The 17,876-nt window shown below is 37.1% G+C and overlaps 1 protein-coding gene across 4 annotated transcripts in view; it reads right to left on the reverse strand.

The window, feature by feature from the left end:
- Positions 1–17,876, reverse strand: part of LOC123516504 (E3 ubiquitin-protein ligase HERC2-like) — a 456,561-nt gene that overhangs the window by 314,448 nt on the left and 124,237 nt on the right. For all 4 annotated transcript variants that reach the window (XM_045275907.1, XM_045275905.1, XM_045275904.1 and 1 more), the window contains 2 exons: positions 14,218–14,411; positions 13,394–13,588 (listed from right to left, as the gene is read on the reverse strand). In XM_045275907.1, coding sequence (XP_045131842.1) covers positions 13,394–13,588; positions 14,218–14,411 — 389 coding nt within the window. The remainder of the gene's footprint in view (positions 1–13,393; positions 13,589–14,217; positions 14,412–17,876) is intronic.

Here is a 17,876-nt window from a genome sequence, read left to right on the forward strand (position 1 = left end):
AATATAATGAAAATTCAACTTCTCATGGTCAGAAACAAACGTCACCACATCCTCCTCAAGTGACTCCATCAAGCCAGCGCCGCACACTCTTATATAAGCCAATAAGTTTTTCTTTGATATTCTGCATTCATTATGGAAAATAAATCAGGGAAGTAAGCAAACTGTAATATGAAAATTCAACTTCTTCGCGGTCAGAAACAAGCGTCAACACATCCTCCTCAGACGACTCCATCAAGCCAGCAATACGCACTCTTATCTAAACCAATAACGAGATAAAAATAATCATTCGAATATTGTCATGCATCATAATATGTTTCTGAACTGCTTACTTATCCGTGGAAATACATGTATATCTTATATCTCACCAAGAAATACATAAAAAATGATAAAATACAGCATACTGACATAAGTGCTCTTACCATCCTCACGCTTGGTGCCCTCACACTTCCGCAAACATATCCTTGTAAAAGCTGATACATGATTGGCTAAGTGGCCACCATATTGAAAACAATGGGCCAATGACAGGCCTCAATATATGACAGATAGCCTCAAGCATAAACAAACTGTGCGGCATAAAAGAGTGCACACGGTCCAGATATAAGATATATCTGGACCGAGGGAGCAAGGTTTCTGAAAAGCGCCATGATCATGCCTGACGTGCTGTAAGGGTTAAGGCTTTTAATTCATGAGCTGGATACTCTCTCTTCCCCTCAGATCTACTAGAATTTTCCATACGTCTGTCTGTATGTCTCGTGACCATGTGTGCTGCTACGCTAGGCAATGATCTTAATAACTAAAAAAAAAATTAATATTATCCACAACACTACAAAACAACAAGCAAACAACTGCAAACAACATTCCTGAGGCACGGAAGCAGCGTGGTGCCCCAGCATGCAGTCAGCTGATTGCGCAGTGCTGCGCGCAATCTGTTGACTCCGTTTGTTATTGTTTGCACTCCAAAGCAAAGTTCGTCCTCCAATGCAAAAAAACACAATTTTTTTATTCGTAATCCAAATTGTTCGTACTCAAAAGCGTTCGTACTCCAAGGAACCACTGTATCTCAAAATATCAAATTTGTCATTCTTCCAACATATTCACTCAATTTGCCATATACTCATAAAGCATTTAAGTGGTATAGGGTTTATAACAAAGGCAACATGAACAAAGTTCTTAGGATCAGTATTGGGGACAAAACCAGAAATAATGGGTTTACTCTTGAGAAATTCATGTTTAGAAGAGAGATGGGAAGAAAGTGGTTTTCAAACAGAGTGGTTAATGAGTAGAACAGACTCAGTGGTGATGTTGTTTGTGCTGAGTCAATAAGGAGCTTTAAGAAAAGATTAAATAAATTCTATGAAGGATTTCTAGAGATCTAAGGATGAAAGAGCTAACACAAGAAAAATAATTTCAGTCGTGAAAGAGATCAGGTGTATGAGGGAAGTCATTGCCGGGATACTGGAAAAACAAGATCACCTTTTCGAGGAAAATGAAGAACAGAAAGTGAAATGTAATGAATTCGAGGAAACAGTGTAGATAAAAAATGAAATGAGGTCAACAGCAGAAGGAATAAAAAAGGAGAACAGAGTCCTAAAGGAGGAGTGTAAGAACTAAGAAGCAGTGTTGGAATGGCTTAGGGAGAAGGCTGAGACAGGGGAGGGAGCAATGAGTGAAGAAAAATCAGATGAGTGAAAGAAGACATGGAAAAAGGATTGAGAAGATGAAAAAGTGAACTTTACAGAAGTGGTTAAGGGGAGCGTCCGATTTAGATCGGTATTAGATCAGTGCTTCATATCTCCGGTAAATATGCATGAAACACTCTGATTTTTATGTTGTGAAGTATTGGGAACATGTTCATCAATATTAGATATTCATCCCCATTTTAGTCCCCAACCCCGCCATGCAATTACAATTTCAACTAAAACTTACGAGTGTTATTCTGGCATTATTATTTGCTCCATAACCTTCATTTTCCTGTGGCAAAGACACGTTATAATGTGAAAGGTTTCCACATCATTAAATTTTTCATTTCATCTTTCATTTTTATTTTATGATTTTTTTTCAAAATCTATTTATTTTTTACTTTTTTTTACCAAAAAAATATTAATACAAAATTACAGGTCACATATATAAAAAGATAGTGACGTGAATTGAAAGAAAAAGTATTCTTCTCATTTTTAGTTTTTGTTTCATTGAAATCAAGCTAAAATTGTCTTTAAAATAGATTTTAGAAGGGGAATAACTTATGTTTTGAGATACGGGCCGATAAAGTTCATCGATCGATCTCGATTCCGTTATAACACACTAGGAAGTTTAATCAGGTTTACTCTATGTTCTTTTTTTATTATTTACAATCTCATAATACAATTAGATGTATATGAGGCTCCTAGTCCCCTCCTGTCAATGATATATTGGTCCTAAAGAGGCTTTTCTTCCAACCTCCAGCTCTCACTTTTTCTGGTTGTGATGTGTTCTTGAAGTTGCATGTTGTGCAGTGGATATTTATGGTGTTCTCATATATATCAGGCTCCAAACTGTAGTCAAAGGCAGGATCTGGGCATGAATAATGAGAGGAAAGATTTTTCAGCCTCCTTTTTGTCAGCATGAGAAGCTCGTCGTCACTTTCCACATCTTCATTTCTTTCTCAATACTTTGTAGAAAAGCTTCTCTAATTGTGAGTAATGAGGCCTTTTCTTCTTCATTTCCTTGTCTTTATTCTGCATGAGATGTGATGGGTTGTGGTGTGGCGATGGTGAGGGTGGTGGTGGTGGGTGGGTGACGCGAGGATGTGTACTGGAGCATTTGAGGTGTCAGGTTCAACACGCTTTTCTTATTCTTTGCGCTTCCATTCTCATATTCCAGGCATCCTTCCTCTGCTTATTCCTCTTAGACACCCGTCCCATGGTTAGCAGTAGGTGAAAAGCAGGATGCAGTAAATAAATTACGTGCTGTTTAGCAGAGTGAAGGGGGATAGCAAGAGACGCAGCAACAACCTCTCTCTCTAATAGCTTTCCCTCTACTAAGTCTCACTGGTGCCTTGATTGACGCCACCCATAAACATTTAGTGTTGACGTTTCATGTCCACCAAAAAAAGTTAAGATTTTTGCCTTTTTTTGTAGTTTTGAGAAAATAAAATTGATTCTGCTGGTGTAAACAAACGAGTACAAGACCTTTAAATGTCATTTAAACGGAAACCAGTACGCTTTTCACCATAAAACTTCATGAAATAATAGCTAGCATGTATACCTACTACATATTTTTTTTCCACGAAAAACATTATTTTTCATATTTTTTCAGTCTCTAAATCGATGCCCCCCTTAAACAACAAATACAGGAAAAAACAAGGGACACAGTGATGCAGGTGATTAAGAAAAAGAAAGAACTAGTAAGAGACACAGTAGATAAGAAGAAATGTATGGTTATACATGGACTACAAGAGAAGTAAAACCAGTGAAATTTGTGAGAGAGAAAAATAAGGAGAAAGGAATGGTAAAAAAGATTATTTCAGGGGTTCAGGATGAAGAACAAGGTCTAGAGAAAGAAATTTAAGAAGGACAGAAAAACTGACTGGGGATACAGAATATATCTGGATAAAGAGGGATATGAACAAGGAAGAAAAGAAAAATTAAGAGAAAACTGAGAAATGAAGCAAAAAGAAAAAAAAGAGAGACGGACAGAGAACAAGAAGAAATTCTACTGGAGAGTCCTAGACATGAGGCTGAGGAAATGGCATGTCCAGGAAAGGGAAGGAATACATTAGTAGTCATGTTTTTTTGTTTTTTTTATGTAAGAGAGAAGAACTGGACAAGGGCAACAAAAAATATAAAGACAAAAAAGCCCATTCAATCACCAGTCTCCTTACTGAGCCGATAGAATTAGCCAAAGGACAGGGACAAATGTCTTGAAACCTCTCTCTTGAATAAATTCAAGTTATAGTAAGTTTGAAATAGAGGCACAGGCAGGGAGTTTCAGAGTTTACCAGAGAAAGGTAAGAAAGATTGAGAGTACTGATAAACTCTTGCTGGACAGAGTAAGGGTAAGAGAAAGAAGAAAGCTTTGTGCAGGAAGAGGGGAGGCATGCAATTAGCAAGATCAATATAGCAGTTTGCATGAAAATAGCAGTAATAGAATGCAAACATTCTGGCAGTGAGAAAGAGGCTGAAGACAGTCAGTTAGACAAGGGGAATTAATAATGCAAAAAGTTTTTGATTCCATCCTAATAAAATTGTGTGAGTGGAACTCACTCAAACATACAAAGAATACTCCATACATGGGCAGATGAGGCCCTCTTACAGAGTTAGCAGCTGGGAGGTGAGAAAACTGGCAGAGACACCTCAGAATACCTAATTTCATTGAGGCTATTTTATCAAGAGATGAGATGTGAACTTTTCAGTTTCTAAACTGAAAAGTTCACATCTCATCTCTTGATAAAATAGCCTCAATGAAATTAGGTGTTCTGAGGTGTCTCTGCCAGTTTTCTCACCTCCCAGCTGAGTAAAGGACAGACCGAGGATATTCAGTGTAGAAAATGCGGACAGCTGAATGTCATTAAGGAAAAGGTAATAGTTGTCTGGAAGGTTGCGTTGAGTTGATGGATAGAAGAATTGAGTTTTTGAGGCATTGGACACTAGTAAGTTTTCTCTGCCCCAATCAGAAATTTTTGAAAGATCAAAAGTCAGGCATCCTATGGCATCATTATCTGTTGACTTCCTGAAAGGTTGGCTATCTCTGAAAGGATGTGGAAAAGTGTAGGCTGGTATCATTTGCAAAAGTGTGGATAGGGCAAGAAGTATGGTTAAGATCATTAATGAATAATAAAAAGAGAGTGGGTGACAGGACAGAACCCTGAGGAACACCAATGTTAATAGATTTAAGAGAAAAACAGTGGCCGTCTACCACAGCTGAAATAGAACAGTAGGAGACAAAACTTGAGATGAGGTTGCAGAGAGAAGGATAGAAGTCATAGAAGGGTAGTTTTGAAATCAAAACTTTGTGCCAGACTCTACCAAAAGCTTTTGATATGCCTAATGCAATAACAAAAGTTTCAACAAAATCTCTAAAAGGCAATGACCAAGACTCATTAAGGAAACCCAGAAGATCACCAGTAGAGTGGCCCTGACAGAAGCTATACAGAACATCAGATAGAAGACTGTGAAGTAACAGAAGTTTAATAATCTTCTTAAGGGGAGGCGACGCTTTTTACTTAAGAGGTATATTTTTTTCAGAGTCTCATGAAATTTCGTGTGTTTATATATTCGTACCTCAATTACAAGAATCCCAAGTATTATTGAAATACGATCATTAGTTTTTAGAGAAAAAAAATATAATACGCGCTGAAAAATGGTAAAAAATAGCATCGGCATTCTTTGCTATTTCTCGAATGTTTTTCAACCTACTACTTTGAAAATAAGTGTACATGCTGTAGATGTATGTAGCTTTTTCTTCATCATGAAACATTTTGGTTATCGTAATTCATATATGAAAAAAAATTAATATCGATGACAAAAAACTACCTTCTTTTTTCCTTTTTAATTTTTTTTTAGAGACATACATGTAGTTTTTTCAAAAGGTCTCATGATGAAAAAAATTTCCTATGTTTCCTCTTTCCATTGATACCTTTATATGTGAAATTACTTAAAAATTAACAGAGATATTGCACTCAAAATAATAACTTTAGTTTTGAGATATGAGCCATTTTCTGTTGAGCAGTGCATGTCACGATGTTTGTTGGCTACACGCTTAGTCCCTGGGTAATTCTGTTCAATCCTACACAGCCTCATATCCAAGCTTGTAGTTCATATACAAGCTTGCAGTTCAGCTCAGTGAGGTCTCTTTCCTTCCCAGCATCATCTACTAAATGACGTGGTGTTACTGGCGTGTCACTGTCACTGCATGTGGAACACGTGACATTGATGTAAGTGTCAAAGCTGTTATTTGTTGCCTCCATTGTCTTGGTACCCAGCATTTGGTACATGTTCCTGATACCAGACTTTCAAGCTGTGAATGAAAAATAATGACTCTTTCATCTTCACAAGGAATCTTCCTTTTCAAAAGATGAAAACGTGTATCCATCCTTGTTGTTTCTCGTGACTCAGTTGTTGCTTGTGATGGTGAAGCTGACAGCTGTGAGGCTGAGGGAACAAGCTGAGGTGGTGGTGGTGGAGAGGACACGTGTGTGACTGGGGTCAGGTCATGAGTAGGTGGCGGCGGATGTCACTGTGACGAGCGACTGAGATCTTTGCCCTCGTCCTCCCTTCTCCCATCATTTAGCTTTTTCATCCTTGCTCTTTGGTTGGTCTTCATCTTTGATTGACGACCCATGACTTTCAATGTTCTAAAGTGCAGGGAAAGTGTGGAAAATCAAAAGATGATTAGCTGAAGAGTGCTACATATCTATATTTCAAGACACTGCCTGTGACTGCCGACTACAAAGCACATAGCCTCCCTCCCGCTCTGTCCTGATGTTACCATATGAAGGTCTATAACATAAATACGCTAGAAAATAGCAAAAAAAAAAAAAAAAAGAAAAATGCTACAAAATCATAAGCAACGACAAGTCATGTTGCCTAACACGTGGCGGGGCATTTAAAGAGACCTTTAAAGTGCATAAATAAAGACGATTTAAACATATAAGGAATTAAGATAGACATTCTAAGGAAAATAGCAGTATTAATAACTCAATTTTGAGGTTTGGGTTAAAAAATTGCATTTTTTTGCTGTCGCCTTCCCTTAATGAGGATAGATTAAAAACTTTGGACAAGCAAGAGATTAAAGCCATAGGGCGGTAGTTTGAGGGATTAGAATGGTCACCCTTTTTCGGAAAAGGGCGATTGTAGGCAAACTTCCAGCAAGAAGGAAAGGTAGAAGTTGATAGAGAGTTGGAAGAGTTTGGCCCGGTAAGATGCAAACACAGAAGCAGTTTTTGAGAACAAGAGGAGGGACCCTATCAGGTCTAAAAGCCTTTTGAGGGTTTAGACCAGTAAGGGCATGGAAAACATCATTACAAAGAATTTTGAGTGATGGGATGAAATAGTCAGAGGGAGGAGGAGAGAGAGGGACAGGCTCAGAATCATTCAAGATATATTTATTAGCAAAAGTTTGAGACAAGAGTTCAGCTTGAGGGATGGAAGTGATGGCAGTGGTGCCATCAGGATAAAATAGAGGAGGAAAAGATGAAGAAGTAAACTTATTGGAGATGTTTTTGGCCAAATGCCAGAAATATTGAGGGGAGTTGGATTTTGAAAGATTTTGACATTTTCTATTTATGAAGGAGTGTTTGGCAAGTTGAAGAACAGACTTGGCATGTTTCCAGGCAGAAATATAAAGTCCATGAGATGCAGGTGATAGAAGGCTCAAGTACCTTTTGTGTCTATCATGTATAGAACATGAACAGGCTGTGGTAAACCAAGGTTTAGTGGAAGGTTAAGGTTGAGAAAAAGAGTGAGAAATGTACACATCCATGCCAGACACTATCGCCTCTCCTAGGCATTCAGCATAGGAAAGATGGGTCTCTGACATGGAAACAGTAATCATTCCAGGGAAAATCAGCATAATACCTCCTCAGGTCCTCCAAACCGGCAGAGGCAAAATGCCAGCGGCAACTCTACTCTGGAAGATCCTGAGGAGAAATTAGACAAATAGGACAAGATATAAAAATGAGGTTGTGATTGGAGGAGCACAATTGAGAAGATTTGGTAGCAGCATAAGCAGAGGGATTTGAGTAAGAAAAAGTTCAAGAATGTTGGGAGTATCTCCAAGACAGTCACGAATATAAGTAGGGTGTTGCACCAGTTGCTCTAGGTCATGGAGGATAGCAAAATTGAAGGTTACTTCACCAGGATGGTCAATGAAGGGAGAGGAAATCCAAAGCTGGTGGTGAACATTGAAATCTCCAAGGATGGAGATCTCCACAAAAGGGTAGAGGGACAGAATGTTCTCCACCTTGGAAGTTAAATAGTTAAAGAATTTACTATAATCAGAGGAGTTAGAGGAGAGATAGACACCACAAATAAATTTAGTTAAAGAATGACTATTGAGTCAAAGCCAGATGGTGGAGACTCAAGACTGTGGTCACGAGAGCAAGTCAAGTTGTTGTGCATGTAGATGCAAAATCTAGCTTTGGAATGAAAATGAGGATAGAGAAAGTGGGATGCAGAAAGTTGCCACAGACAGCTGTGTTTCTGTGAGGAAAAGAAGATGAGGTTTAGTAGAGGAGAGGTGGTGTTCTATACTGCTGACCCTCGCTAACTCGGACTAATAGGGGGAAAGGTTGGCCCGACAAATGTGAATGTCCGACTTATACGAATTTCACCCCCTCTTGCACACACACACATGCATATAAAAAAAATAAATAAATAACTCGAACTTAGTGCAGGATTTATTTATTTCATTCAATTTTGGGGTGATTTACAACTTTGGGGTTACATTTGTCTCTCCAAAACCATCAGACCCTATATTACCAGATGGTGTAGTTAATTGTTTGATAATTAAAAACCCTTCCCACCAAGAAGCTATTCTTAAATGTCTTGTGCAGTTACATCATAGCCTGACTGATGTGGAGAGGAACCCAAGCTATTCTACAAGTATATAAATGGGAAAATGACAAATTTAGGTACCATCACCAAGTTAGTTAAAAGAAACATGGTATATGAAACAACGGAAGAAATGAGTGAACTAATTAATGAGAGCTTTAGATCAGTATCTAATGTGCAGGCAAACCCCGCTTAACTAAGGGGTTACATTCCTAAAAAACACTTCGTTAAGCGAACCGATTATAACAAGTTTAACCCCTGACTTGAACTTCCATTGAGAGTTTGAGAGTAAGCAAAGCAAGAGTGCATCATAATACAGTGCAAGGTTTAATGAAAGTAAAAATTATAAAGTTTAACATTTAGGCAGTTAAATTCAATTAAAGTCATTATAATGTACACTAATGTATGTACATACGTATCTTTATAATGTTGATGATCTTAAATTTATTAAGGGAGGGAGAGTGACATGGGAAAGACACTAACCGGCAACCTGTGGAATGTAAACAAAGGGCACATCATTGTACCGCATACAAAACTTATGTACCACATTTCCACAAGGCTTTCCATTTTATCCATTGTAGAGTCACGAGTTCAGGTGGTTCTTTTAGCTTGCAAAGAAGATACAGTCTCACCAGCCTTCTTAATAGAGTATGCTGACTTGAAAATAGTAGAGACAGTATATGGAGTCAAGATGGTGGCCAGCAATGCTATAGTTTTCTCGCCTCTCTCATGTCTATGAATAATATCCAGCTTCACTTCGAGAGTAAGAGACTTCCTGGTCTTCTTAGAAACGCTAGGCCACATTGCAGGGCATTTTGGTGGTAAGTTGAGCGAGTGAAGACGAGCTGCTGCTGACGCTGTTATGGGAGTGAGTGGTGCATGTGTTGTCCACGAGAGGCTTGATCTTGATCTTGATCTTGATTCTACAGGTGTCCCAGGATTTCTCCTGAGGCAGGCCTTAGTATTTGCGGCTCCTGGTGTATTCAAAAGCTTGTCGGCTTACGTGATACGGCGGGGCTTTCAAACTTGAAAAAAATTACCTGGATAAAACTTCGTTAAAGCGAGTTTGGTGTTCGTTAAACGAGCAGATGGAAATAAAATGAAACCTTCATTGTAGCGAAATTTCGTTGTGTGAACCTTCGTTAAACAGGGGGTTGCCTGTACGAGATTTCATAGAACCAAATGACGAAGTGACACAGGAAGGGTTATGAAATGTTATGGTGCATAAACAGAAAACTAGCAAATTACTAGAAAAGATAGATGCAAGAAAAGCAATATGGATAAGGTGGTGAGTGTGGGATTGGGCAGACGTCCACACGTAGGTTCAAATCCAACCAAGCATCGCCTTGATATTTTGCTATTTGTCCATTTTACCTACATGTCACCATGATACCCAGGTTCTAGATGCAGTTGGGTGGTAACATGAGCTCTAATATGGGTAACATTATAAATAAAATTGCCTGCGCTACTAATGGGTGGCTTAACAGCGCTTCCAATACTCTTCCAGTTACCTACAGGTGCTATAGGCCAGGACTTTAAAAAAAAGAGGGGGCCAAATAGAGTATCAGGATGGATACTGAGACAATGTAGAAAACAACTTGTGGAATCAATTTGGGATGTGATCAACAGCTCATTACCAGAAGGGAAAGTACCAAGGGAATGAAGAGGAGCAAATATAGTCCCAACATACAAAGGAGGGAAAAGAACCGAACCCTTGAATATTGACCTGTGTCACTGACTAGTGTTATGGGAAAGCTCTGATAAATTGTGATTAAAGAAAAATGGCTGCATTATCTGAAGGAAAATGAAATCATAAATAACTCCTAATTTGGATTTAGAAAAGGAAGATCATGTACGAGTATAACAAATCTACTAAGTTTCTATACATGGGTAATAGATGAGGTAAGAGGGAGAGCTGGATGGATGGACAAAGTGTATTTAGATATTAAAAAGGCTTTTGACAGTATTACATAGAAGATTCCTATGGAAAATAGAACATATATGAGGAGTACAGGGAAGTATCTTAAGCTGGATGAGGGACTACTAAATAGAAAGAGAAATGAGGACAGTGATAAGAGACACTCAATCAACTTGTGGCATACCACAGGGGTTAGTGCTGGCAGCAATAATGTTTCAAATATATATTAACAATATACAGGTTGAACCTCCTTAATCCGGTATTCTTTCATCCGGTAATACCTGTAATCCAGCAAAATTTTTGTTTGCCGGAATTTTTCAATTGGCCGGAGTAATTTGCCGCACCGCCGCTAGAACGCGACGGCACTGTACTGTATTTTGGAGCCCGGGCATCCTGGGTCAAATTTGGATCAGTACCATGCTGCTGCTCATTGCAAGCACCATACCCCCTGGGGTGCATAAAAAAAATTTTCTGTATATTTGCCCCTAAACATGGCTTCCAAGCAACCAGGAAGTGATAGTGTTGTGTGTGAACCAAAGAAAAAGTGCAAACATATGACAATATCAGTGCAACAAAAAGTGGACCTATTGAGGAAGCTAGATAAAGGTGTTTCAGTGTGGACCCTATGCCAACAGTACAACATTGGCTCATCAACCATCTATGATATAAAAAAAGCAGAGGAATCAACTTCTCAAGTTTTACAGTGAGTGTGAGAGCAAGAACAACATGGAGGTTCGTAAAACACTTAAGGAGGGTAAAAGCAGTGATTTAGACAGTGCTCTCATACAGTGGTTTAAGCTTCAGCGCGTTGGTAATGTCTCTGTGTCCGGCGAGATGATAATGGCGCAGGCAAAAATTTTACATGCTGAACTTAATTTAAAACGTGTTTTTCTATATACTTCTGCATGTATATTTTCATGTACAACTATCATATATCAAAACAATGTTACAGCTACACTTGTATAATGCAGGGTAAGTATATAGAGAGTGTTTTCGGGACCACCTCTAGCTCAGAATTTTCCATGGTCCGGCAAGTCTAAGGTCTGGTGGTTGCCGGATTTGGGAGGTTCAACCTGTACAAGAGAAACTGAGTAGTTACATAAATTTGTTTGCCAATGATGCAAAACTCTTTAGAGTAATAAGGAACAATGAGAATTGTATGGAATTGCAGAAAGATATTGATAAGAGCCAGAACTGGAAATTAGAATTTAATGCCAAAAAATGCCACGTAATGGAAATGGATAAAAGTACGGGGTCCTCCCTTAATGCACAGGAAAGGGACCAAGAGAATGTGCACATATATCGAAAATGCACTAACCGAATAAATAAGAATAGGACCAGGACCCACCAAGACTAACCCCTGAGACCTCCCCAATAATGGTTCCCATATCAATCATTCCAGCACTGCATTCTTTATGGCATCTTTACATTTCACCAAGTTACACAGTATGGACTCATTAATAGAGTAAAATCTGCCTACTTTACAGAGCTTCTCACCTGCCTCAACCTTGGCTATGATGTTTAGTTACTCTTGAAACGAAAATATTTTAATTTCTTTATAAGCTATACCTGTAACACCCTTCTCTTTTGTACTTTTGGAAGGAGCCATATTCACAATCCTACAAAGATCACAAATATTACATATCACCAACCTACAAAGGTAAAAAATCCCATGATGCTAAGCAAACGTGAAACATGAAACTGTAACTCATGCAAGCTGGAAGTGGAGCAACATGGCTGGACCAAAACATAAACACAGTGTTGAACTGTCTTGTTGGTTCTTCATTATATAATATTCAATTTATATATTTTGAAATTTAATTACCATTTTTGTTGTTAAAACATCACTTCTATATTTACTTTAATTTATCTTGTTGGTTTTTGGTAGAAAAAGTAATTTTATAGCAAATACATTTTGTTCTTAAATGAAAGTTTCTTTTGCCAAGTGCACATAAAGTCGGATATTTTGCACATTGTGCAAGTGATGGAAACAAAGTGAGGATGCACATAAAGCCGGAAACGCATTAACTGAGGTGCGCACTAAAAGAGGACCTCTGTAATGAGAGACCCATGTGGTAATACAATATGGGAGAAGAGATTATAACAATAAAAAAGAAAGAGGAGGAACTGGGAGTAATTATACAAGGCAACTTGACCCCAGAAAAAACTAATAAATGGGTTATTTGCCTCAACATAATATAAGATATTATCAAACATCAGGGTGGCATTTAACTACATGGACACGAGTATGATGAAAAAGATCATAACCACAATGATAATACCTAGACTTGAACATGCAAAAAGACATCAGGAAACTAGAAAGAATCCAAAGGACAGCTACAAAGATGGTGCCAGAAATAAAAGACCTTCACTATGAAGATAAATTAATGGAAATGGAACTACCAATTTTGAAGAATAGATGGAGAGAAGAGATCTAATAACAATGTAAAAGATAGTAAATCGTATGGAAAAGATAGATAGAAAAGACCTGGTATCACTGATTGAAGATGGAGATAGACAGACAAGAGCACATTCTAAGAAGATCAAGAAAAGTCAATGTCTGAGAATCATTAAAAAGTTCAGTTTTCCACATAAGACAGTGGACATCAGAATAGCTTAAATGATGAGATTATAACAGCAGAAAGTGTCCATACATTAAAAGAAAAGTTGGATTAAATTAAATATGGAGACAGGTCACTATGAGTCCTGGGTGAACCCTGTAATATACAACTAAGTAAATACACACACACTCAGTGCTACAGTAAGATGATGTGTTTAACTCCTGACAATTATGGTAGTATCAAATAAGTTTTTATCAAAAAGTATGCATGGTGTTTCTTGCAAAGTGAATCCATACCACACAGAACTTCAGCATCCACTTAAAATACATATACACAAACTTAGACCCAAACTTGTAATAACTAAAATAAATAAGAACAGTAGTCACCTGAAGCCGGAGTAGGTTAAGGCCAGCCACAACCATACACTCTTGTTCTTGGGAGGGAATGCGGTCCTCAGCTAATCCCTCACCCACCCGTTCTAGTAAGTCATTCATCTTTACAAACGTCTCCTCACATACTTCCACCACATATGGTATTCTGGTGGACACTGACCATGACATCTTTGTGCTCCAAGCAAAAGTCTGCAAACAAAATATTACAAGTTAATAATTATTTAAAATGAATGCTCTGGACTTAAAATGTTCTGCATTTCTTAATTCTCGATTTTAACTCTTCTCTGAACTTTGTGTTGAAACTATACACACACACACACACACACACACACACACACACACACACACACACACACACACACACACACACACACACACACACATACACACACACACACACAGGTGGAAAAATGGAATGCATTGGATAATTAAATTAAAAGCATGAATATAAGAAAGAATATTAATTAAGTATACAGTAGGCACTTGATTAAATCATCTCAAGATTTGACCTCTGATTTCATTTGTACTAAATCACATTCCTGCATTTTAATTTCTTTCTGATAGCAACTGTAATACTGATAGTGGTAAATATCTACTTTCAAATACACAAATGAAACATTCAATTGATGAATTGATAAAAGCTAAGGACCAAAATAATTAATCACATAATTTCTCTAAACCTTCAACTTTCAGTATTTTCATAATCAATGTAATACTTTCCTTACCATTTCAATGAAATTTCAATTTAAAGAATCTTTAATTTAGAATCCTTTCAACGCTCACAAAATTAATACACAAAAAGATACACATAACCAGACCTGTGATGGGCCACAAGCAATTCCAATGATGTTCTTGCCATGTAGAGATGACATGAGAGTGGGTTCAGCCAAAGCAACATGTGGAGCATCACCCAGCTGAGCCTGATCATTGCGACCCCACACCAGGACCTCACCTTCTTCCGTCAACACAACAACATGCATGCACCCAACACCCACTTCTATCACTTTCTTGCCTGTAGATGGAAATACATTGTACTAAAATGCATCAACATAATCAACTTCATATTGTAATTTATAGTTTTATCAAGAAAACCTTTTTAAAAACCTAATGCTATCATTATTCATCTGAATAAACAAGATAATGTTACATGTTTTAAGGGGCATGCCGAAATAACCTAACATGGGTCATATTTCACTTACAGTAAGTCTAATTGGCTTGAAACTTTAGTATGTTGTTTGTGGGTGTACATGTAGGTCATTCTATAAATTTCATTAAGTTTGGGTGAATGGTACTGGAGATACAAAAAATACAATTTTTTCATTTTTCATTTTCTCAAAATAAATTTTTAGTTAATTGTTTAAAAAAAAATTACCATAGGAACTTTGTACATATATGCAACTTCTGTTGGAAATAGTTTTACTATTTGCTTATAGTCCACAAAGACAACTGACAACACTTGAGAAGCTGCTTGTACACCTACATAGAGAGTTTAGAATAAATAAATAAATAAATGAATGAATAAATAAATAAATAAATAAATAAATAAACAAATAAATAAATAAATAAATAAATATATAAATATATATATATATATATATATATATATATATATATATATATATATATATATATATATATAGTGTATATATATATATTCGTTAAGTGAACCAATTACAACAAGTTTGACCACCGACTTAACTTCCATTGAGAGTAAACAAAGTGAGAGTCCATCATAGTACAGTAAAAGATTTAATGAAAGTAAAAATTATGAAGTTAAACATTCAAGCAGTTTAATTTAAGTCATTATAATGTACACTAATGTATGTACCGTATTTTACTGCTTACAAGACACACTTTCTTTCCTAAAAAATACCCGGAAAAATACTAGTGCGTCTTCCAAGACGAATGTTGTATTGTAAAGCAACACCCAGCCTCAAGTGAGCTTGGACACTTGACTGATAACAACCTGGATTTGTATGTTGAGTCATTACAACATAATGTTAGCTTAAGTACTATTTAATTCAGCCTTTTATATGATGCAAACTCAGTATTTAGCTATTACAAGTATTTTCAATACCACAATCCTTCCTGGAACCTACTTGGTGTGTGGAGAAAACGGGCTGCTCCCTCGTCTCATAGCAACACACACATACATACACACAAATGCACACACATGCCAGGTGCCTTTATACCTTTATTAATAGAACATCTAAATAGCTTACTCATTCAAGCAAGAGTCAAAACTTTACTTGTGAATTATATTCACATTGATAAAGCCTATGAAACACAATTGCAAAATAAAATAAATACGAACTGCAGCATTGACACATTCAGTTTCGGCAATCGGACAAGTGATTACGTAATGTAAACAATATGTCCAATATGTGCCGTCACCTGCCACTAAAACAATTAGAGATGGACTGCTTCATTGTGTGTACGTAAATATTTACCTATGGTGTTTTTATTTACATAGTTGTAAATAAATAAGTGGTGAAACAATAGTGTCTTGCAGACTCCTTGCTTCTTATGTTTTTATGTTCAGTGGTTGGGTATATGGTCAAGATGTTCTTGTATGAGAATAACTTTTATTTTCTTAGAAATTTCTTTTAAATATTAGGGTGCGTCTTCCAAAATGCAGCGTCTTGCAAGCCGTAAAATACGGTATGTAAGTAACTTTATAATGTTGATGATCTTAAATTTATGGAGGGAGAGTGGAGCATGAAAGACACCAGCCGGCAATCTGTAGAATGTAAACAAAGGGCGCATCATTGTACCGCATACAAAACTTATGTACCACATTTCCGCAAGGCTCTCCATTTTATCCATTGCAGAGTCATGAGTTCGAGTGGTTCTTTTAGCTTGCAAGGAAGATATGGTCTCACCAGCCTTCTTAATAGAGTGTGCTGACTTGAAAATAGTAGAGACAGTAGATGGAGTCAAGCCATGGTAGCAAGCAATGCTATTAGTTTTCTCGCCTCTCTTGTGTCTGTGAATAATATCAGCTTCACTTCGAGAGTAAGAGACTTCTTTTTCTTCTTAGCAATGCTAGGTGACATTTCAGGGCTGGTTGCAGGGCATTTTGGTGGCATGTTGAGCATGAGATGACGAGCTGGTGCTGGACCCTGTTTTTTGTTTTGAACTAAGAGCGGGGAAGGGAAGGGGAGTGAGTAGTGCGCGTTATGTCCATGAGAGGACTGGTGTATTCAAAAGCCTGTCGGCTTGCATGATACGGCGGGGCTTTCAAACTTGGAAAAAATTAACTGCATAAAATTTCATTAAAGCAAGTTTGATGTTCGTTATAAAAGCAGATGGTAGTAAAAGGAAACGTTCGTTGTAGCGAAATGTCGTTGTGTGAACGTTCGTTAAGCGGGGGTTGCCTGTACGTTGAAACAACTAATACATGATACATAATTTTTTTCCGCATGACTCAAGCAATGATGCAAGAGTGCGGAACATTTAAAAATAGATTCCTGGGAGAAATGACACTTGATTTTTGCAAATAAACATCAGAGATTGATAATTTATAGACTCAAGCACCGGATGTGCGAAAAATATTAAGAAATTAAATTCCAAATTAATTCCTCATAAATGCAATTTAGCTAACCCCACTTAAAAGCATCATGAACCTTCATTACTTAAAATGCTTCTCCCACCAAAAATTCTGAAAATGGGCTCAAAACAAACTAAAGCTTTGCATTTAAGAATGACTTATCATATCTTGAAAATATTGACTTTACTGTATATTCACTAAATACCGTAAATATTTCATATCATAAAAAACTAAAAAGATGCTTAAATATCTACTTAAATAAATTCCGAGTAAAAATACACTGTTAGTGGTCACAGTACCCCTCCCTTCTGCTAGTTCCACCACACATAAAAAAATGCATCTTAAGTTGGGGATTGCACTACTTTACCTTTCTATGAAAAGGTACACTATTGACAGCATTTAATACAATCTCTGGATCTTTCTTTCAGTATTACTATGACTTTGGTTAAGCCTTACTGGTTACAATATTGCCACAGGAAGAGATGATAATGTATCAAGTCAGTATAGAAGTATGTGTTTACTGATTTGACCTCTGGATGAGGTCATCATGTCTTTTGAAACGCAATGCCTCAGTAGACTTTTGCTCTACAGTTCAATGCAAGACTTTGATAGTAAAAGTAAATTGAAGGAGATACTTTGAATGGAGGCAAATAGCCTACTGTTGAATGAGTGGATAGTTGTGCAGCATTCTGTGAAGTATGCCCAAATTGTGATCAAGGCATTGTGTGGTGTGGTTTCATACCTTCATATTTCAAAATAACAAAAGCAGTAGTACACTGAAATAAGAAGCATATATTTGTCCCACCTTCTTTGTGATCCTCACCTATCAATTATCTTATCCTCAAAGCGTACATCATTGACTATTAAACAAGGGTTTTACAAAAAGCATTCATATCAGAACTTAAACACTGTCCCAGGATATTAAAT

The sequence above is a fragment of the Portunus trituberculatus genome, chromosome 41 (assembly GCF_017591435.1).
Source record: "Portunus trituberculatus isolate SZX2019 chromosome 41, ASM1759143v1, whole genome shotgun sequence".
In the NCBI taxonomy this organism is placed as follows: domain Eukaryota; kingdom Metazoa; phylum Arthropoda; class Malacostraca; order Decapoda; family Portunidae; genus Portunus; species Portunus trituberculatus.